Source organism: Amborella trichopoda, chromosome 1 (assembly GCF_054954075.1).
Source record: "Amborella trichopoda isolate Santa Cruz 75 chromosome 1, AtrichopodaSantaCruz75HAP2 v2.0, whole genome shotgun sequence".
Classification (NCBI taxonomy): domain Eukaryota; kingdom Viridiplantae; phylum Streptophyta; class Magnoliopsida; order Amborellales; family Amborellaceae; genus Amborella; species Amborella trichopoda.
This window is the reverse complement of record NC_142336.1, coordinates 36,667,413-36,690,866: the sequence shown is the minus strand read 5'-3', so window position 1 is coordinate 36,690,866 and position 23,454 is coordinate 36,667,413. Positions and strand designations below refer to the sequence as shown.

The 23,454-nt window shown below is 36.1% G+C and overlaps 1 protein-coding gene across 1 annotated transcript; it reads left to right on the top strand.

Moving 5' to 3' along the window:
* The first annotated feature begins 1,361 nt into the window (after positions 1-1,361).
* LOC18433236 (BTB/POZ domain and ankyrin repeat-containing protein NBCL) lies at positions 1,362-3,741 on the top strand. Its single transcript, XM_006843330.3, has one exon. The coding sequence runs from the start codon at positions 2,096-2,098 to the stop codon at positions 3,428-3,430; it is 1,335 nt and encodes a 444-aa protein (XP_006843393.1). The 5' UTR covers positions 1,362-2,095; the 3' UTR covers positions 3,431-3,741.
* Positions 3,742-23,454: the final 19,713 nt, after the last annotated feature.

Sequence of the window (23,454 nt, the reverse complement as noted above, 5' to 3'; positions counted from 1 at the left end):
CTCACTTCCGCACTCTTCCCCATGCACCCTCGTAAGCCAGCCGACACATGCGCACGTGTAAAGACCAGAGACTGTGGAAAATCCATCCTTACCATCGGTAAATTTCTAAAATATCGGTTTCATCCGTCGTCTGGTGGGTTCATGGAACATGGTGTGGACCCGCAGTTTGGTTGGTTGACGATTCGATCCCGTGAAAGCGCCTAGATATTATTTCCCAAAGATGAGGGTAATTTCATCATGAATAATAATCTTATCGTTGTGGTTTTTATAAGGTTCCAACTTTAAACAATCCAATTAAAGCGCACCTCCAAATTTTATTAATAATTTTGGTGTAAAATATTTTTAAAATTATTTTAAAATCTATTTTTATAGTTAATTATAAAATTTTAAACTTCAAAAATAATTAAAATCAAGTAGATTTATAAATATATGAAAATCTAGAAAATAGAGTCTAGATAAGGTGTTGCAAGATGTACTATTTCTGGGACTGAAAATATTTTTTTGTTTTTCATATTCATGTCAGTGTCTAGATGATCAATTAGAGGGCTTTTTAACATTAAAACAACCTTTTCAGATAGATTTTTTAGGTGCATATGTAATTCGTTGCAACCTTATATAAACTTTTTATTATATATATGGGAATGATTACATGCAAGGGTTCTATAATTTTATAATACAACTACACATCTAGAATATCATGTTTTTGGTATTCATATGATCCCAAATTTTGCTTACACATTCTTTTCATCCTATAATGGGAAAAAAGAAATTCAATTTATACCCTAGATATGGTCAAAATTAATACCCTCCAACAATGAATCTCGACCGTCCATTTGATGAATTTCAAGATCTAGGCCTTAACAAATTCAAAACCATTTTTTTCTTTTTTAAACAAATTTCTCTAACATGGTTTTTGAAGATACTTGCATTATACTACTATGCAACTGATTGCATGAAATCATTCCCATATATACATGGAAAAAGTTTATACAACGTTGCAGCCTTAAAATGTAGAATTAAAGTTGCACATCAAAAATCCATCAGAAGATATTTGTTTTAATGTTGAAAAACTACTTAATTGATCAGCTCGACTCTAGATGTATGAATATGAAAAAAAAAGATATTTTGTGTCTTATAAATAGTGCATCTTACAGCAAATTATCTAAACAATCCATTATCAAGATTTTAATATGCTTATAGGTCTCCTTGATTTTAATCATTTCTTTAATTTAAAATTTTATAAATACTGATAAGAATAAATTTTTAAATAATTTTTGAAAACTTTTTATACGAAAATTACTATCTTATAATAAAATTTAGAGGTGCGCCGATATATATATATTTGGTTATTTTAATTGGGAGCCGCCCACTAGAGCCACCCAAATCGCTTGAGTTCCAGTAAAACTGTCTCTCACTACACATCACTCTCAGCATTTTCTCTCTCTAGGCAGCACATCATCGGAAGGAGCCATGTGGTGAAGGTCCCCAAAGAAGCAATACGCCCATAAATTGTAGAGAGAGAAAGACAGACAGTCTCATCTTCTATTTAAGAGAGAGAGAGAGAGTCTCGTCTCTTCTTTCTGCTATGAAACACCCAATAAGTATTGTAGAGTGAGAAAGGAATGGCACCATGTTTCCTCTTTGTGGGTAAGTGATCCGACCATTTTCTCCTGAATTCTCAGAAGCTTTGGAGAGCGAGAAACCCTTTTCGCCTTCTGCAGTCGTGGAGAGAGATCTTGCTTTCTCGAATTATCAGTGATAGTTAGAGAGAGAAAGTCTTATTCTCATTGACACTATCTTCGTGATCGAAATTATGGAATCTTTCTCTTGAATTATCATTGACAGAGGGAGAGAAGTTTCAAAAGAAATAGAAAAATAATCAGTGACTGAAAGAGAGAGAGACCCTTTCTCAGACTCCCTTTACTCATGAATTATCGTAGAGAGAATATGAATCTTTGGTTTCAGAAAGAGAAACATGTTTGATCGAAGTATTTTCTCTTGAATTATCGTTTAGAGAGAGAGAGGAAGAAGAAGAAGAAGAAAATCCCTGGTGTTTCCATTACTCCTAGAGAGAGAGAGAGAGGGGTTAGATGCCATGAGCTTGGAAGACTCCATGAAGGTCCTCTCCCTGGACTACTTGAACCTCCTCATCAATGGCCAGGCCTTCAGCGATGTTACATTCTCGGTCGAGGGCCGCCACATCCACGCCCACAAGTGCATCCTTGCCGCCCGCTCCTCCTTCTTCCGCCGCTTCTTCTGCGATCAGAATCAAAATCAAAACACAGCTCAAAATCCAAATCAAGCCCTTTCCCCCATAACAACCTCTAGCCCCCCTCACCATTCTTCTGTCGTCCAAGTCACTGTGGTTGGCTACGAGGTCTTCCTCTTGTTGCTCCAGTTCCTATACAGCGGGCAGGTGTCGATCACGCCCCAGAAGCACGAGGCGCGGCCCAACTGCCCGGAGCGGTCGTGTTGGCACACGCACTGCTCCTCCGCCATAGACCTCGCCCTAGACACCCTCGCCGCAGCCCATTTCTTTGGTGTTGATCAGCTGTCCCTCCTCACCCAGGCCCACCTCGCCTCCATTGTCGACAAGGCATCCATAGAGGACGTCATGCGCGTCCTCCTCGCCTGCTCCCACAACAAGCCTCTCATGCATCCCCTCTGGTCGACATGCTCCCGTCTCGTCGCCCAATCCGGCCTCCCTCTTGATGTCCTTGCCAAGCATTTGCCTCCCGACTTGGCCCAGCACATCCTCGACATGAGGCTCGAATCCAATTCTGCCAATGCCCGAGCGCATGTGGTTGAGGACCATAAGGTTAGGCGGATGCAGCGTGCACTCGATTCCTCAGACGTCGAGCTTGTCAAGCTCATGGTCATGGGCGAAGGCCTCAACCTTGACGACGCCCTCGCGCTACATTATGCAGTGGCTCGATGCTCTCGAGAGGTTGTGAAGGCGCTTCTTGAGCTCGGGGCAGCCGATGTCAACCATGCTGCAGGCCCGGCAGGGAGGACACCATTACACATTGCAGCGGAGATGGTGAGCCCCGACATGGTGGCCGTGCTCCTCGATCACCACGCCGACCCCAACGCGCGATCAGCATCAGGTGCAACCCCATTTGACGTGCTCCAGTCTTTGGCCTCCGATTTCCTCTTCAAGGGGCCAAACGTGAGTTCACCGACAGCGCCAGCTCCCCACATCGAACACAATAAGCTGAGGCTGTGCCTGGAGCTGCTGCAGTCAGCGGCGCTTGTGATCTCAAGGGGCTGCGATGGGGCCGAGGGTTGCAGCCCAACCCCACCGCAGGACATTGATTCGAGAATGTTGTTTTTGAATATTGGTGGCAAGGACAGGGATGGCGGAGGGGGCTCAGATGGGTCAGGGTATTGTGGGAGGAGCATCGGGCAGGGATCGACCCGCGAGTTTTAGGCGAGGAAGAACCCCTTTGAGAAGACCCCTTTCATTTACTCGGTTCCTCTTTTCTGTGAGATTGATTGGAGCTTATTTGGGGCTCAATTGTACAAGTCTCTCTCACTGAGTGTGTTTTGGGGACGGAATATTTTGGAGAAATTTTGTTCTGGTCTCTCTGTCTAATATTTTTGTGAAATTTTGTTTGGGTCTTCCTCTCTCTCTCTCTGATTGTTTTCCCTTGTGGTGGTGGTGGAGATACTTGCTGAAATTTTGTGGTGTTTCTCTATATACTCTTGTTGGGTTGCTAATGGTATAAGACATTGATGAAATTTGATCTGGTTTCCTCACTCTTCTTCATCTGTTGGTACATAGAGTGATTAAAACACTTTAATTGTATTAATGTGAAATTTTAACCACTTCTATCCTATCCTATTAATGTGAAATTTAATATGGGATTTCTCTCCCTTGGTGGAAGAGAAATTCCTGAGCTGATGCTTCATTTGGGTTCTCTCATTTTGCTTCTGATGAATGGTGGTGGAGGAATGTGTTATACGCTTTATGGCCAGTATCGTTGCTTATTAGGGTTTCTCTCTCTACATCTAGTTTCTCTCTCTTCTAGTTCTTGTTCTAAGGAGTGGATAATGTGCAGGTGAATTTGAGCGGTTGGATGGCAAAAGAAGACGCGTGAATCAGGTCAAGCTCAGAGTTAGGGAGAGGGAAATGAGTAATGGAGGATCACAGGTCAATCTTTCACCTCACCTCACCTCACCTCACCTCACGTTTTTCCTCTTTTTCTTCATCAATGATCATACCACCATTCATTTTGCTCTTTGTCCTTTGGCATTGCTCAATTATGGGGAAACAGTGGATTTGAACTTCGAATTTTTGTATCTTTTTCTCTTTCCCCACCCTCTCTCTGCCCCTAGAGAGAGAAAAGATCTTTAGGGGGTAGGGGTATGGCAATTCCTAGAAGCTTTTTCTCCCTAGGGTTAATTCATTTATTGTTGTGTTGCTTCTATTAAAGAAAAACTCATAATAGGTTTCTACGCTCTCTGCACCACCCTCTGTTATCATCCAGATTCTTCTTTGATTTTACGTTTTTAACACCCTTTCGACGTTCATTTACTGAGGAGCATCTGACTGCTATTCTTCTGATAAAATCCCATGTTTCTCACTCTTCTTCTGTGATTCCTCATGTTAAAACTAGATCCATATGATCTTGACATTTATTGTTTTACTATCTTATTTTAACCCCATTTGCCCATGGTTCTACTTTTTATTTGACTTCTCTCTCTCTCTAAACTGTTAATTTTCCATAGACCCTTCAACCTCTCTGTAGCATTAATGGGACAGGATAGAAGTCTTGCAAATGCATACATGAAAACAAACAATCGTCGAAAGGAAGCCTTTATATCCTCCCTGGAATTCCATTCTCTCAGCCTCGACATTTAAGAGAGAGAGAAGCCACGGCTAAGAACATGGCTCCTTACGGTTTATTTTTGGATTCACATATTAAATTTAAGATTGTATGCTTTCCTGTGAATTATTGTGCATGAAGTAGTTCTACAATTTTAATTCATTCCTCTTTGTTTTAAGGCGCTTTCTTCTCAATCTCCTAAAACTATCTCGTCTTATCATATAGTGTCTAATCTTCTCTTGTTTATGATGAACATGCTCGAATTTGTTTATTAGGGATTGCAATCCAACATTAATGCATTTAGTCATGTGGTTGATTTTTATTTATTTATTTAGATCAAGTTAAAAAATGATGTGAATGACATGGTGAGAATGAAACTATAGACGGCAAATTGTGGCACCCGCCCCACTTACCAACTCTGCCTAGATCCCGTCCTCCAGTTGGATCATACTTTTCATTGACGTCATTTTGAGTGACCGATGCATCTATGAAGATCCAAGAAATTAGATGTATACCATTTAATGTTATTTGTATCGTATTTATCATTTATCTAAAGGTTTCGAAATGAAAGACCTTAGGTACACAAGCACCACCCATTTATTTTTGCTTACATTTAGTGAGGAACAATATTTGGAACCCATTAGCTCACGAAAACCATGCTAGGAACCTAACATAGTGTGTTTCAACCGTACATGGACGCCCTCTTAGTTGCTGTTATTTGTTCTTGTACGTGTACAAATAATCCTAATTGAATAACTGTTATATATCATGTTCTTTTTTTTTAATTTGGTTATCTATCACATTATTACATGGAGTAGAAATATGTGGTGCTAAGAGATTTTATATATGAGCTCCCATTGCCCCTTTCCTCTGATGCTAGTATTAATTTAATTTAGTAGTTTGATGCTATGTAAACCACTAGTTTTACATAGTGTGATTTTAACTTTTTTTTAAAAAAATATTAACTTTAATGCGATTCGAAATTTCCTTCTCGAACACTAGTCTCTAGGTTTAAGAGGTAAAAGTACTCCTTGATTGGGTTTCACCAGAGGGAGTAAATGGCAATATATTCCCATGGGAGCATAGAATCTTTTAACAAAATGTATAGACCTATGTGAATTTTATAACTCTTGTTTTGGTGTTATCTTGAATTTTTTATCCCTCATTCTCGATAGATATATGTTTCCTAACTTTATGTGAGTCATTCATCATGTTGACATCATACACTGAAAATATTTCCTTTGATTTGCATGGGATATATATTTTTTGTATTCAATCTTTTCTTCTTCTATGTTTTCCAAGTTCTCTTGTCACATCATGCTGTAACTTTCCGGATTGATCAATGCTTGGATTTGTTTTTAATTAAAACCTGTCAATATATTAACATAAAAAATGATATTCTTTTGTTCACCTCTAAAAATTCAGTCATCAAAAGGGGCCCTCATTTCCTATCATCCTTTAAAGTGTTACACAATTCCATTTGTGGAATCTTTCTTTGAATGAATGATTTCTTTGAGGTGAAGCGCATAAATAGTCATAAATCTATTCACGTCTATTCACATATGCGGTGCACTCATTATATGTGCTTTGGACCAACATAAAGCTCCATGAACTCCTTTGTTGCTTGAATTTTTTAGACTTTCTAAAGCTGTTCTTAATTTGAGAAAAAGCGGTCAGTGGTTATGATATATTTCACATTATATGCAGAGGGCAGAGAAAAATGTGGCTTTTAGATAGCATAATATTTGTTTGATTGACCATTTGATTTATGTTCATTCTACTTTTACTAAACTGAATTCGACAGGGAACTGTTAAGGTCCTAAAGCAATTAATTATTTAATTATATAGATCCTCATAAGGTCGCTTGTGACACTGGCATTACTGGATAAGTTCCATTTGCTTGTCTCTCTCATGGCAAACCCATAGCTAATACTTTTGCCCCAAGATTAGCTCTAGTTGCAATATGTCTAATTGATGACTCTTCATATATGAAATCATACCATGTACCTTCTGACTGTGTGTGATACTTCCCAATAGGTTCACAGTGTTATTCTAAAATTCGTATGGTTTTTTGTAATTTTGAGATCTGGATTGCCTTTCCTCTGCTCTTTCTCAGCCACTTGTCATCAGATATGTGCTTATTGTGTATTGATAGACATGCAACAAACAGTTACATGATATATGTTCATGAATGTATATACACACACACATACAGAAATGTGCACACATGCAAAAAAACATAGAGACATCTAGGGATGGACTCAGGGCATAGGTGTTCAGGGTGGTGGATGCTACAACGTGCCATCTTCAGTTCCATTTCTACTATGGGTAGGGGACCCCTTCCCTTTTATCTACCCTAAAAAAAAAAGACAGAGACAGCCATGTGTGAACTCACATTTACATGCCTGTGTGTATACCTAGATTTGGGGCACCGGGTGGATTGGTTGTAGTTGATACTTGCAACAATACATCTCAAGTTCATGTCGCATCAACGGCCTACCAAAACCCAGCCATCTCCCAAAATTTATGCATACACGCAAAATTGCATAACCGTAGAGGTATCTTTTTGCATGATACAAAGATATGCATGCATATGCACTATAGCTTGAGGAAGAATCTTTATTCTAATCTGAACTTTACATCTCTACTTTAGAAAGATGTGCAGAGGTAGAATATGATATATGTTAAGAGTTTTAAAATAATGAATACTCATGTTAATTATGGACCACCTTTAGTATTGATAGAATACCATCCTTGTTGCATATCTTGTGAGAGGGTCACATCCTTACCTCCTCTCATCCAGCATCCATTCATCACTTTTTGACTTATGCAACTATTGCTAACAGTGGGGCTCTTGTTGTGATTTGCTTTTACCACATCATTTGTGGCCTCTCCATTTTCCAAGCCCACTATCTCCACTATTATTTCAACCATATATCCCTTTTCTCTTGGCTTTTTGTTTTCAACTCTAACTTCAACCCGCCTTCTTCCAAAACCCATCTACAAATGGCCTTAGAACAACTCTTGTAAAGGTTATACACCTTCTAATTTCCCTTCCATTTCCCCTTCATTCAGTCTGGGGTAGAAGTTGCAAAAAGCTACTGTTCGGCGTTTGTGCGTTTTATTCATGTATATTAGTGTGCGTGTATATGTGCACGAATGTGTCTACTCACGTTCCATAGCTTGTATACACGGGGAACCCACCCTTTCATCCACTGGGGGATAGATATTTCCTAAAATTATGATTTTTCTTGATGACTTTCTGCTTTTTATGATTGCCATGCAAGAATTTGCCTCCATTCAATAATCATTTGATTATGAAGCATTAGTATGTTGTAATTAGTATATGCCATTGAAAATGTAAAAAAAATTCTAGTATTATCTATCTCCAGAGAGTTTACTATGGCTTTTCATTAAAAATACTGTTGCATCACATAGAAAAATTTAGTTGATCAAGCTTGATGGTGCAACAAGCATTAATACAATTATGTTTGTGATAAAATGCGGTTCCATCATGTAAATTGATTGTTTGTGCAATCGCTTGATCTGAATGTCCATACCAATTGTCCACAACTCCCCAGTGATATGAATATGGAGCTCATCATGTCAATGACATGGTTTCGGGTTCCTATTTCACATGCTATCATCCTTTTTCCCTCAGTTCTCGATGTCATAATATGCCTTTTTTTGTATTTGTTTTTCCTTTCTTCGAAGGTTTGATTGTCTTTTCACTTTTATATGGCCATGTAGTTCATGCATGGTTGCATGTGAAGTTATTTGCTTGAGCCGATGCACTAGAACCAATCTTCATGAAATAGGGTTGAAAAATGTTGTACATTATTAAGAACTATCATCAATGAATCTTAGATGTTTGTTTTATCGTACTCAAATTTACTCGAATTTATGTATGATCCATATTTTGATGTTCTGCATCTCATAGAATGGCTTTTAGCATAAGATATCTTGCTTCCCATGCACCATAAGTTTATGTCTTGGTATGTATTTCAGTGAAATTCCATTAAGGTTCCTTCTATCTTGTTTCTCTTCAAGCTGCATGGTAGAAATAATTTACTTGTCCCCAATTTTTCTTTTATAAAATATATTTTTTGAATGAAAACCCTGAAAATTAATTAAAATTCTCCTCAAAATCCAGTACAAAATAGTTTTTTTCAACAGAAATGCCTCTTTTGCTTTAAGTGTTCCTATGAAAGGATTCCGATGAGAAGATGATGCTTACTGGAAACTAAATAACATTAACAATGTTCATAAGTTTATTGTGATTTTATAAGGGTGATTTTTTTTTTAAACGTGTTCCTGTAGATGCTTCTATGTCCATTCAAATTTGGAGCATTTTGAGAGCTCCAAATCATTCAATTATTTCAAGGAAGAATGATTAAATGTTTTTCGAGTTTCTTTTATGGATAAGTGGCTCCCACAAATAAGTTTTGACTAGATCTAACTCTGTTCAGGATCTACAAAATGGATGGCCTATATTTGATTTTGGAGTGGCAATAGAATTGGAGCAGTTGTCGGAATCCGGATTGTTTTTTCCTTGGGAAGATTATCTCTGGATAGAGACATATACGGAACTTTTTGAAGTCCACTCCCACCATTCAAATTATAAACCACTCTTTGAATCACATATTTTATATAGAATCAAGGAAACTATTAAAAAAAGATAGGAACAAGGTATTCTTGAAGAAATAAGTAGCCATAATTAAAAGTAAAAAAAAGTCGTAATCTTTATAAGATGCTTATAATTTAAGAATTTACATCTATTGTAAGTGGAAATAAAATTTTCTTTGGAGTGTTCTATTGCATAAGTATAACTTATTTTTTGAATTCTTAATTTGAAAATGGGAGAAGAATATCATCATCATTATCTGAGCTTTATCCCAACTATTTGGGATTGGTTATATTGTACATGTTGTATTCTTCCATTCTATCAAGGGCCATATTCTCAATCAAGTCATAGGTCATCATATCTCTTCTCACTACTTTCATCCATGTCTTCTTAAGCATTTCTCATACCCTTTTAGAGCCTTTTATTTAGTCCACATTGCCACTCCTAACCAATGTAGTTTTAGGTCGACGTGGTATAAGACCGAACCACTTATGTCTACTTTCCCTCATCTTATCACTTATCAAAGCTGCAGTTCCCTTGGATTTGTTCATTCAAAATTCTATCTTTTCTTATTTTACCACTCATTCACATCAACATTCTACACTCATCTTAAGAAGCCTGACAGGTCTTATAGCCGTCTTATAGAACTTCTTGTTCAATTTTATTGGAATGCAACAATTACATAAGACTCTAAAAGCACATATCTACTTATGCACCCAGCTCTAATTCTCTAAGCGTCATCTTCCTCAATCTCTGCATTCTCATGGATTATCGACCCAAAATATCAAAAATAATTCATTTTAAGTACTTCTTAGCCATCAATCCCTTTAAGTCCTCGTTTCTACTCCTATTATTACTAACCTCGCATTCCATATATATTATGTCTTAGTCCAACGTTTTTAAAAACCTTTAGGTTCTAGAGCATCTTTTCAAAGTTCTAAGTTTGGGTTGACATTGTCTCTAGTCTCAACATCAAAGCCATGTCATTCGTAAGCAATAAAAACTATATTAACTCATCATGTAGATGCTTAGTTAAGTCATCTATAGCCAAAACAAAGAGATAAAGGCTCAATGCTAACCCTTGATATAGACCTCATGTTCACTGAAAACTCAATTGTCCCTCTACTAGTTGTCCTGACACTAGTTAGTGTTCCTTGGTACATATATTTCTTACTATGTGAATATATTCTTTAGAAAAACATTTCTTTTCCAACACCCACCAAATTAAATTAATTCTTTAGGTACCACATTGTATGCTCTATCTAAATCAATAAAGTCCATGTGGAAATATTTTCTTTTCTCCTTAAATTTCTCAATCAAATGCCTAAGTAGGAAAACAACTTCAGTTGTTGATCTTCCTGGTATAAAACCAAACAGATTTTTTGATACACTTATTTCATGTCGTAGTCATTGGTCAGTCACTCTCTCCCACAGTTTCACAGTGTAGCTTACAAGTTTGTTTCCTTGATAGTTCGTACAATTTTATGTCTTATTTATTCTTGTAAACAGGTACCATAACAATTCTTATCTTTTCATTTGGTATTTTCTTTGTTCTCAAAATCTTATTGAACAACTTGATCAACTAGGATATGTCAATCTCTTCTAAGAACTTCCAAACCTATATTGGGATACTCTATGGTCCAATGGCTTGCCTTATCTTCATCTTTCTCAGTATCGTAATCTATCAATGGAATTGATGTTTTTAATATTTTGCTTCTATGGTGGTCGTCAATTAGCAATTTTCTAAAATAAATTTTGCATCTTTATTGACCTAGTCATCCTTCACCAAGACACTCTGATCCTCACCCTTAATGAATTTAATATGATCTAGATCCCTATACTTTCTTTTTATTTTTTCTAGTTTAAAGACATTTTTTTTATCTGCTGTTAGCTCCAATTTATTGCATATTTCATAATATGCCTTAAACTTAACTTTCCTTAATGTTTTCTTAGTGTTATTATTGGTATTTTTATGTTATGCTAAGTTTTGATCATTTCTATTCATTTGCCAAGCTTTGTAATGTTATCATTTTTTGCTAATAGCGCCACCACCAAATTTCCTCATTTTAATATGTTTTCCCTCTAGATTCTCTTAAAATTTATTTTGCCACATTCTTAATACAATCCGCCATCTCATTTCACGTAACATTAACTTCATCCTCCTACCCTATTCTATATTAACTGGGCATCATTGCAGTGTGACACTTCAAGGGAAGGCGCTAGCCAGCCCTCGCTCATTTATTACTGCACCTGGGTGCCGGTACAACATGTCGCTTATGGGAAATGCTTTAGCATCAGCATATAACATTTATTTAGGATTAATGAAACAGACATGGGAAAAGAATATAAAATAAAATATTTATAACTAAAAAATACAAAATAAGAGATTGTATGTGTTTTACTTAAAATTGAAAATATAATAAATTAAATGGGTAAACGGCTTTAGAAAATCATTATGCAATCAAATCACCACATTTAACACTTCGATCGTTACCTTCTACATTTCAATTCATCCAAGTACCTCCTTAAAAGATGTTATCAAATGACCAAATTGCCCATGTCGAAGATAATGAACTCTGAAATAGCAAGGCATTCTGATAATTTTGCCCCAACATCCCTTACGGTTTACGGTTAGCAGCACGAACTACTAAATGATGAAAATAACCCTTCTTGTTCCTTGTTATTTAGGGTTAGTACTATGGAACTCACCTATTTTTCATTGTAAACCTATGATACGTGTGGCTTACCCTAAACAATCAAGGTACTTTTATTATTTGGAAGGTTTTTTCATTTTTTAGGTCAGACTACTTCAATTGGTACAAATGATTGAAATGACCTAGTTGTTAGGGTTGTCAATCTTACATGGGTATAATTTTTACTATAGTTTTATGAAATTGTTTGTGTGAAATGAAAATTGAAAAGGAAGAATCCTAGTGATAAATTGGGCTGTTTGACCACCTATGTAATTTTGTATGTTGGACAGTTTTTTTTTTTTTTATATATATATATATATATATATATATATATATATATATATATATATATATATATATATATATTGACAAATGTTATTACTTATATTAGCATTGAAAAGAAAATTACATCATCAGAGATTACAAAAAAGATAAAAGAACAGCCCCTTTAGCCAGCTCATCAGCAACCAAATTAGTCTCTTGGTAGACATGTGAAAAAGTAACCGAAATAGGAGCAGACAAGTCCATAATATGTAACCAAAGTGAACGAAGATTCCAAGAAACCGTTGCTCCTAGTCAGGTAAATATATTTTCCCTACTTAAAAACTTATATAAGGAGAGAGATTATGTAATCATTATCTTATTTACTCATAAGCTAAGTGCATAGAGAGTTTCGTACTTTGTGCTTTTGTGCATCACAAAAGCACGCCAATCGAATTAAGGCTTATGCTTCATATTTGAATGGATATAAATTATTTTCAAATAATAAGATTTTTTCTGAAAATATGAGAAGAAAATTATCAAATCAATTTGGTAAAGTCTTTCATATGGGCTGGGACAACATTTCTACAATATGCGATCCAGAGGTATAAAGCATTCATCTTAAAGATGAATGCAAATAGGTGGCCCATCTAAAAACAAGAGTAACAAATGGTCCAAATGTCTTTTTAATATAATAATCATTTCTACTTCAATTTTTTTTTTAATTTTTTTTTTCCATATTCATGGTCTCCATGTTAAAGGTTATGTATTCTCTACCAATTAAGATCAAAATATATTTAAAATATATATTTATGGCCAAGCCCGTATTTCTACAATATATGGGCTGGCCGCATAGAAACCGTGTCCAATCAATATTCCTTGAGCGTATTGGAAAATAACCAAGGGATTTTGAAACTTATTAAACCCTGATGTTGGGACTTTATGTTTAAGGATAAACAAATTTTCATGTCTATTACTTTTATATCGATCATTTTAAATGATGAAAAATTATGATTTTGTACCAAAAATCGACAATGCCATATTCATATTAAGAGTGGAGTTTTTCTATGTAACATAAAGTTTCTCTATCTAAATTTAATGGAGTAGTTTTATGAGTATGTAGAGAGAGATGGTTTACAACCTCAAAATATTGGCAAGGGAAGGTTTGTAAAGTACGTCTCACCTCTTTTGCCCATCCATCAAGTTACTCTCTCTAATAATATTATTGAACTTCTCCCTGCTCCTGTTTTTTGGGTTCTTCTCAGGGTTCTTCTCATTCTCTATTTCTCGTACATTTATAGGAATAAAATGCAGACCTAGACAGAGAGGAATCAATATATTTAGATTATGAAATTGTGTAAATTGGGTTTGAGATTTCTTATCAATTTCTTTAAAATTTCATATTTTGAGTTAGTATTCTGTTATTTTTGACTGCTCTGTGGAGATCATTGGTCAAAACCTTTTTATGTAAAGAGAAAAATAAAAAAAAATACGAATTTAGAATTTATTGCAATGCATCTAAGCAGACATATCTAGTAAATAAAATTTTCTTTTCATATTTTAATAGACATCCAAACAGTCTACCAACATAATAAAATAAAACGATAATGTTTCTCAATTGAGGAAGAAAAAAATTGCATTTTTTTTTCTTTGAACATCCAGGGCCTTAACAAGAATCTTAACTGAGCTGGTTCAGAGATATTCTTATTAAATGGGAGACGGTTCTGAAACCTATTGTTTGAGCATATGGAAATTTTAAGTAGCAGTTGAGTTTGGACATTGGGTGTGGTGTTAGTAGCTTGCCTGGTAGATATCTGCGTATACAAAGCAAACCTTCTAGATCAATTTAGGATCAAATAGTTGAGCGTTTTAACATAAAATTGGACCTTCGAAAATCCAAACTTCTTACGTTTGGGGAAAAATTATCTTGATTAAATCCACCTTATCCAATCTACTAGTGTAATTTGTCTTTCTTTCATATGCCCTGACGTAAAACAAGTAGAATATATTATGCGATCTTTTCTACCGGAAATATTGGAGATAGGAGGAAATTGAAACTAGTGAGATGGGATAAAGTTAGTGCCTCAATAAACATGAAGAGTTGGGGATCAAGTAGCTAAAACTGATGAACATAGGCATGTTGACTAAATGAGTAGAAAGGATTGTGATGTGAAGTTTTTAGAGAGAAATATGGGATGGATGTGTTATGTGGCCTTAGATAAAAATCTTCTACGTCGAGTATTTGGAAGGGGATAAACTAGTGTAGACCTATTTACCTACGCCATTGTCGTAAATTGGTGGGAAAGGGTGACCAAACCTTATTTTGGTTTGATAAATTGCTGGGGAATTATGCCCTTTGATATTCTTTTCCTGAGGTGTTCTCTTAGGTTTTAAACCATTTGGCCTCATTGAGAGAATTGAGAGGGGAAGAAGTTACTAACAATTCTTGGTCTATTTTGTGGAGGTACAGAACTGTCTGATAACTTCATTCAAGAGTTCCAAAGACTTATAAAAGCGAGTACAAAGTTTTTTTTATACTCCTAACAAATAAGACACCCTTATTTGGGACCTTAACCCAGCTGGAGATTTCGCAGTGAAATCAATCTATCGATTCCTTCATAATGATCGATTTACAGCGATGGATCCAAATATTTCTAAAGTTTGGAGATTGCATATTCCTCTTTTGGTAGCATGTCAAAAGAAACTCCCCACTGTGGATAACCTAAGTAGAAGAGGATTCATTTTAACTAGGGAAAAGTTTATATGGAGCCGAGGCTCTAAACAATCAAATTTGAGCCTACTTCAAAACTTTCACAAGAAGATGTTGTTTTGATGCTCAAATATCTTCAAATTGATCATCTCAACATTAAGATGTACGGACATGAGAAAAAAATGGATTGCAAGTTTTGGAAATAATATATTTTGCAACGCATTTTTGGACTGTCAATTTTCAAAATTTCATACATATGTCGATCTACACTATTTTTGAACCTTTAAAATTTATAAATAAATATGAAAATATATTTTAAGGCTATCACAAGGATTTTCAATATGGAAACCACATTTCTCGATACTATTTGAAGGTAGGCTCTGATTTGATTATTTAGAGCCTAGGCTCTATACAAACCTCACCCAACTAACTAATGCGTGTTACTGTATTTGAAGATAATGAAACAAAAGATCACATAATGCTAGACCCCCTTTTTCTCAAGAACTATGGAATTGGAGTAGGAGTTTGATTCAACTGGACGCCCCAAACCCTCAATAGATGTCCCCAGGAATATAAAAAATTGGGACGGTACTTTGGAGATCCTTGTGGACTAGTACTACGTAGAACTTTTGGAGAGAACACAATAGAAGGGCATTTTAAGGCATAAGTATCGGGATGAATATTCTTACTCTATTCGTTGAATGGTTTTCGATTCATAAAAGTTTCATCCTCTAAAATGAGGCGATTGAAAATCCATAGGAGGTTGCTAATGTTAAAAGCAACTCTAACACCACCAAGAGATTACTTCAAACTCAATTTTAATGAAAGCTAGAAGCAACTCTAACACCACCAAGAGATTACTTCAAACTCAATTTTGATAAAAGCTAGAACTGCTGGTTTTTGAAGGAATGATTGGAGACTATATAGGTAGTGGTATTAGGTATTTTTTAGGTCCATGTGATATAAAAACAATAAATTAGGCAGAAACTAGTGATATGCTTGAAGGACACAAGTTATTAACTGAAATGGATGAACACAAAATAAGGACGAATCTCAAGTAATGTTATTGCGTGGCTAGAGGGAGACTAATCTCCGGTGGAGATTGATGTCCCTTCTTATAATGTTTTTACCATTTTATCTTGGTTTTTTTTTGAGTTTTGTCATTATTATAGAGAGGCTAATAACTTTCAGGCAGATTCCGTAACTAATGATGCTTTATACCACTCATTGTTCGTGGTTACATCCTTCAACTAATTGTACCTTTTCTGTAATTTCTGCTCTTTAATGAAATTTGTGGTTAATATTAGAAAAAAAAAAAGAAAAAGACAAAAAAAACATTGGGCTTTAGAACCCATCTCTTGCGTTAAAAACAAAATTGTGTGGGTTTCGATTTAATATGTTCCTTTTTACATTTTTGTAAAACAGGCTGGTTGGGTCTCCTGCGTTAAAAATTAAAATTGGTTGGGTTTTTATTTAAGTATGTTCCTTTTTACATTTTTGTACAACGGGCTGGTTGGGACTTGGGACATTTTGTCTCTCACTTATTAAAACTTTAGTGGGATGTTTTGGAGATCTAATGTTCGAACGCTATCAGACATCTGTGATCCTCAGATCGATCCAGAATCGATTTTGGCCGTTCAACGTTTACTGTAGCGGTAACATCTTCTATATATATATATATATATATATATATATATATATATAAGTTTACATAGAGCCGAGGCTCTAAACAATCAAATTAGAGCTCACCAAAAAATTTCATTAAAAGAGGTTGTTTCGATGCTCAAATATCCTCAAATTGATCATCTCGACATCAAGATGCATGGACATGGAAAAAAAATGGATTTCAAGTTTTGGAAATAGTGCTTCTTATAATGTATTTTTTGACCGTCAATTTTTAAGATTTTCAAGTTTTCATAGATTTGATTGATCTACACTATTTTTGAAACTTTAAATTTTATAATTAGAGATGAAAATATATTTTAAAGCTATCACAAATATTTCTAGTATTGAAACTACAATTCTTGACCCTGTTTTAAGGTGCACTCTACTTTGATTGTTTAGAGCCTCGGTTCTATACAAACCGCACCTATATATATATATATATATATATATATATATATTGTTTACGATGCAAATCGAAGAGATATTCATAGGAAGATCCCTCAGATATGTATTACAAACTAATTTTAAAAATGATAGAGAGTGGAGAAAATTAAATTCAGATCTGAGGCAAGATCTATTAAAAAATGAATAGATCTGCTTTTAGATCAGTGGCAGAGCCAGCAACGATCCAAAAAGCACAAGAGATTAAATAAAAAAACAATAAAATCCTAGATCTAACAAAATAACTAAAAAATAAATGAAAAGAGGATGAGAAATGCAAAAGTATGAAATATTGAATGAAATAAGAATAAAATCCTAAATCTAATAAAATAACTAAAAAATAAAGAAAAAGATGATGATAAATCCAAAAGCATGAAATATTGAATGAAATAAAAATAAAATCCTAGATCTAATAAAATAACAAAAAAATAAAGGAAAAGATGATGATGAGTAAAAACCTAGTCGGGCCAGTTGGCCCGGGGCACCCGAGGCTTCGAGGCCTTGCCTGTATTAGAACCATGACTGTGTACGTATGTCATATGTTATTCTCTCTTCAAACTTGACCAAACCTTGGCTTGATTGAACTAGAGTTTTACTGATCTAGGCTAAGAGTTTGTTTCAAAAGGGGTGCTAGGGCTTAAGGTTGCTTCTCTAGATCTATGGTTGCTCTCTGGCTCTCAGATTTCCTGGCCTGTGGGTTAACAAAGTCTAACCCTAAATCGGTCACAAAATGTGTTAATATAAATGTTCAAATTATACTAGAATGGATATATACCAATTTAACCAGATTTGCTAGCCAAATTCCCATTTTCGGGGTCAAAAGGAGGCCAAATCTGACCAAAGTTACATTTTTGGGATATTGCCCACCAAAAACATAAGTTGTTTCGCTATTTTTACTTGATTTCTTACTAAAACAATGGTCTTGCAAGATTTTGGATCACAAGATAGGGATCACGAACTGTGATGGTCTATGGTTAGGGGGTTTACTGAGATAGTGTGGTCATAAGGGTGCAAGAGTATCACAGAATTTGCTAGCTTTAAAATGGGGTGTCTACAGTTGCCCGTCTTTGGCACTCCATATCTTTCGAGGGACAACTGAGTGGCAAAGAAGTAGACACTCTTTGACACTCCCTGTCCTTCAAGGGGCAGGTGTGTGACAAAGATAATATAAACATTTTAAATTTCATCTTGATGTTTCGTGGTCAGAGGGTATACTATCCCTCTAAGATATTGTGCTTCCCGCTCATCCACCTAGGGCATTTTCATCTTAGGGTTTTTAGCGTGAGATGTCGGTGAGTTATACAAGCTTGAAAGTTGAGTTAGATTTTCTGGACATGCCACTTAACTTCACTGGTTTACACAGTTTCAAATTCTTAAACCTGACATTTTCTTTGATTTCCTTAGGGTTTCCTAAGGTCTTCTATATGTTTTATTTGTTTTATAAAAATGTTTGCCTTGTCAATTCTGAAGAGAGAGCTGAAGCGGCAACGCGGTAATCATCATATACGGGTGTCCAAGCTCCTTCATTTTTAAAAATATTTTTAGAAATTTTGAAAACAAGGGCGAATTTTGAAATGGAACCCGGAGCTTTGGACATGTCACGATTTTAACAAAGAAATTAAAGTTTTTAAAAACACAAGACATAGAGTGAATCATTTAGAAAAGAGAAAGATATTTTAAAAAACAAATTTTTAGTTAGCAGTTTTAGCTCCTGCAACTATAGAGCCCTCTAAGCAGTTTAAAATCATGCAACGATGGACATATACACCCGACTTTTTACATTATACAGGGTAAGACGGATACACCTGACCTTTTATGTCATACGGGGCTAGACATTTTCTCAATACACCCGACTCTTAACGTCATATGGGGCTAGATATTTTTCTGTCAAGGCTCATTTATGTCGCACGAGTTTGACGTTTTCCAAATTGTGATTTTAATCAGCAATTTAGACTTGTGCCACCAGGGAGTATCTGAAAACTTTCAAAAATTAATTAAATATCTAAAAACAGTATTACTGTTTTTTTTATTTTTTTATTTCTTTTTGTTATTTTTTTGAGGGCTGGATTGGGCGAAACAGGTAGTGTACATAGGTAGTGTAGCCCAAAAGAAAAAAAACGAACAATTGTTTGTTTTTTCTTTTTGAAGGGGGAGGACACCCTCTTAGGCTGGGCGACTAGGCTGTGTCACCCAAAGAAATTTAAAAAAAAAATAAAAAAATAGAAAAGGGGTGGATGGGGTTGGGCGACACGGATAGTGTCACCCAAGGATTATATATTTATTTATTTATTTTATTTTTTATTTTTTATTTTTAAGGGATGGATGGCCTGGGAGACAAGGATAGTGTCGCCTAATTTTTTATTTTTTTAATTTGTAATTTTTATTTTTTGGCTGGGCCACACGAGTTGTTTCTCTTAAAGAATTATTTTTTCCTTAAATTTTTTTTTTGTTGGCTGGGCGACAGAGGCTGTGTCGCCCAGGCCACATGGGTATTTTATTTTATTTTTTTGTTGCCTTCGTCCCTATTTTGGGGATTTTTTTTTTTGCTCTACTGCCTCAGTTATGGGGTGTTTTATTTGTTAATCTATAAGTGTGCAATTGATTTAATGAGGTAGAAAGGGACATTTTATTTGCACACACTTTTCAGACTGAATTTTAGCAAACTCAAACCCCTAGTTATACGGTTTTCGTCCAAAAATTCTAATTATCGGACTTTCATACATACATATACTCATATAACCATGGAGTGTCTAGCTAGTTTCAATCCTTCGTAACAGGCATAGGAAGTTGGCTTCGAGAGCGAGGCCAGATCGACTAACAATTTAAGCTCTTGTAGTGATGGAAGAAGTCCTTTCTGGAAAGGGAAGATTTTTAAAAATCGATGACTTTAAAAGTCAATTTGAAAAGCATTTTCAAAGAGGGACGAACCTTACAGTTTTTGCCACCTGTGGCCCCTTTGGTGGTCATTTTCTTTTTTTCTCTTTTTATTCATTTATTTAAATATGGTGAAAAAGATCTCCTTGTGAGATTGTGAGGGCCCAAGAGACTTGACATTTTTCCTTGGCCTTTGGATCTCCCATCTTGCGTTTCGTAGAACCATGAGGAGTTCTTTGGGTTTTTGTCAAGCTTCCTTCTTGGAGAGGTCTCGACATTTTTCCTGGGGTTCGTTGAAGTCTTGGGTCTCCAGTTCATGTTGCCTTCCCATGTCTTCCCGAGGTTGGTTCTGTTGGGAACTTGTAGGGATTAGGAGGAGTCTCCATCCTCAGGGTTTGCTTATGTAGTATTATTGTGGCTTGTAAGGACTTATTTCATACTAGAGATTTTGGACTAGTGCCTCCTTTTGGAGGATTTTTTTTTGGCCTGTGACAACCTTTTTGGGTTATCACCACGTTCTTTATTTTCATTCTTGTTTTTTTTGTCTACCCGTGATGCCTTTTCTGGTTTTCACCATGTCCTTTATTTTCATTTTTTTTTTTTTTATACTAGTGATGCCTTTTTAGATTTTCACAACGTCCTTTTTTTTTTTTTCTTGAGCCTGTTATGGGTAGTATTTTTTGAGATACATTGCATGATTGGGGTTGTTGAGTTCATAGCCCTCTTGATTTTTCATTTTATAGGAGTTGTCTGTATGCACTCAGGTTACCACGAAACCATGAATGACCCCTCCCAATTAGGTTTGAATTTGTGTAATGAGTGTGGATTTACAGGAGTGTGGAAGATCTTCTTGAGTATCATGTCTCCTTCTCTGAATTCGTGGGGAACAAGGTTTCTTTGGTATGCCCTCTCGATTCTACAATGGTAAGCTATGATATTTTGTGTTGCTCGTAGTCGTCTTTCATCTAGAGTATCGAGGGTAGCGACTCGTGTTTCGATATTTTGTTCCTCATCTAAATCTTTATGAATGAGGACTCGGAGAGAAGATATCTCGACTTTAATAGGTAGCATAGCCTGCATACCATACACTAATGAGTATGAGGTCATGCAAGTAGGAGTCTTCTAAGTTGTTTAGTAGGCCTATAGCACGTTGTTTAGCTTTTCATGCCAATCTTTGCAACTTCTATTATTATGTTTATAATTATGAGAAGTCCTTTGTTTGTGGCTTCTGCTAGTCTGTTTTCTTGAGGGTAGTAGGGTGTGGAGAATTTCTGTTTTATCCCAAACTCTTTGCACACCATAATGACCCTTTCATTTTTGAAGATGGTTCCATTGTTGGTAATGATTGACTCGGGAATGCTAAATCTAAATATAATGTTGTTCTTTATAAAACAAGCATCATGCTGACCTTCAATTTTGACAAGTGATGCGGCCTCTACCCATTTTGTGAAGCATTTTGTGGCCGTTAATATGTAACGGTGGTCATTCGAGGCTTTTGATAAAATCATTTCGATGATATCAAGACCCCACATGGAAAAGGGTCATACGGGCGGTTTATAGTTAAGTGGTATTGACGGTGCATGGATGATGTCTCCATAAAGCTGACATTTGAGACACCTCTTAATGAATTTCCAAAATTCTTTGGCCATGGTGGTCCAATAATAGCCTTGACACCAGATTTTTTGGGCTAAGGCAGCTGCCCCAGAATGACCTCCTTCATCGTGTAATTATGTTAATACTTGGTCGATTTCTAGATGGTTGAGGCACCGCAAGATGATGTCGTCAAAGGATTTCTTGAACAGAAAGTCATCTCTTATTAAGAAAAACATAGAAAACTTTCGAAGGGCTTCCTTATCATTTTTGGTGGCTCTGTCGGGGTATGACCCATCTTTCAACAGGGACAACACATCGTGGGACCATGATTTCGCTTTGACTAGTGCATATGAGGCCATGAAAGACACTTCCTCATCATTTTCATTTTATTGCTCTATTTCTTTTTCGATCCTTGATAGAGAAGGGTCATGCTTGGGCCTGATGTAAAATGACAGCGTGGTGACTTCTAAAGGAATGTCAACCATCGAAGCGAGGGTTGTAAGGGTGTCGGTGAACCGATTGTTTTCCCTAGTTACATGCTGGAAGGTGATCTGCTCAATATATTTAATCATCTTTTATACCTTTTCTTGATAGGGTTTTAATTTTTCTTCTTTGACCTTCTAAATCCCTTGAACTTGGTTTGTGAGGGTGGGGGTATTTCGGTGATGGCCCCTATTTTTGGATGGGTCCATCTCAATGCCCCGTTGGCTTACTATAAGCCCAAGTAATTTGTCATATTCAACTCCAAAATCACATTTTTATAGATTGAGTTTGAGTTGAGTTTGACTTGACCAGGATGTCATCGACACAGTCTTTCATGATGGTGTGCATTAAGTCGTGAAAGATGCTAGATATTGCCCGTTGTTAAGTTGCCCTTGCATTTTTTAGGCCAAAGGGCATGACACAATAGTAGTAGGTTCCCCATTGCATTATGAACGATATTTTGGTCTGGTCTTCTTCTACCATGAGGATCTAGTTGTAATCCGAGAAGTCGTCCATGAACGACAACATCTCGTGCCCCATAGTGTCATCAACCAATGCATCTATATTCGATAGGGGAACGTTGTCTTTAGGACATGCTTTGTTTAAGTCTCTATAGTTGACACACACTAGGATCCTCCCATCTTTCTTGGGTACGCCTACTATGTTGGCCAGCCATTCTAAGTAATTGACATGGGTAATGAATTTTGCCTTGAGCAGTTTATCAATTTCTTCTTTGATTTTGAGCTCAAGGTGTTTGACATCAGAATTTCTGCCTTACTGGCCTTGTCCCTTCATTGAATACTAGGTCATGTTGCACTAATGTGGAATCTAGCCCTAGCATATCATCGTATGACCATGCATATACATCACAATATTTCATGAGAAAGGAAATCATGTTTTTTCGCTCATCATGAGATAGAGAGGTTCCAATACTGGTTAACCTTGGATGCTTTTCGGTTCCTAGGTTGACGTCGATTGTCACTTCAATGGTAGCCATTGGGCACCATCAAATCTCTTCTTGAATTGCTCAATATGGGAAGTGAGTTCCTCAGGTTGAGGGATTCTCTTGGTTCTCTTGATCTTTGTCTAGGTTATCCGATTTGTCATCTTGGGTGTTTTGCACCATTAATGGGCTATCATGAGTGTTTTCCGTTTTTTAAAATTATTTTTCCTTATTATCATTTTTATCATGTTTCGAATTTTTACCAGTTTTTGAAATGTCACAAGAGGTGTCCCTTATGGGACTCACAAGCGATATGTTGGGGACATAAAAGTGCCGCT

Excerpts from the sequence above, each read along its gene's own strand:
- LOC18433236 (XM_006843330.3), top strand. The coding sequence starts at position 2,096 with ATGAGCTTGGAAGACTCCATGAAGGTCCTCTCCCTGGACTACTTGAAC.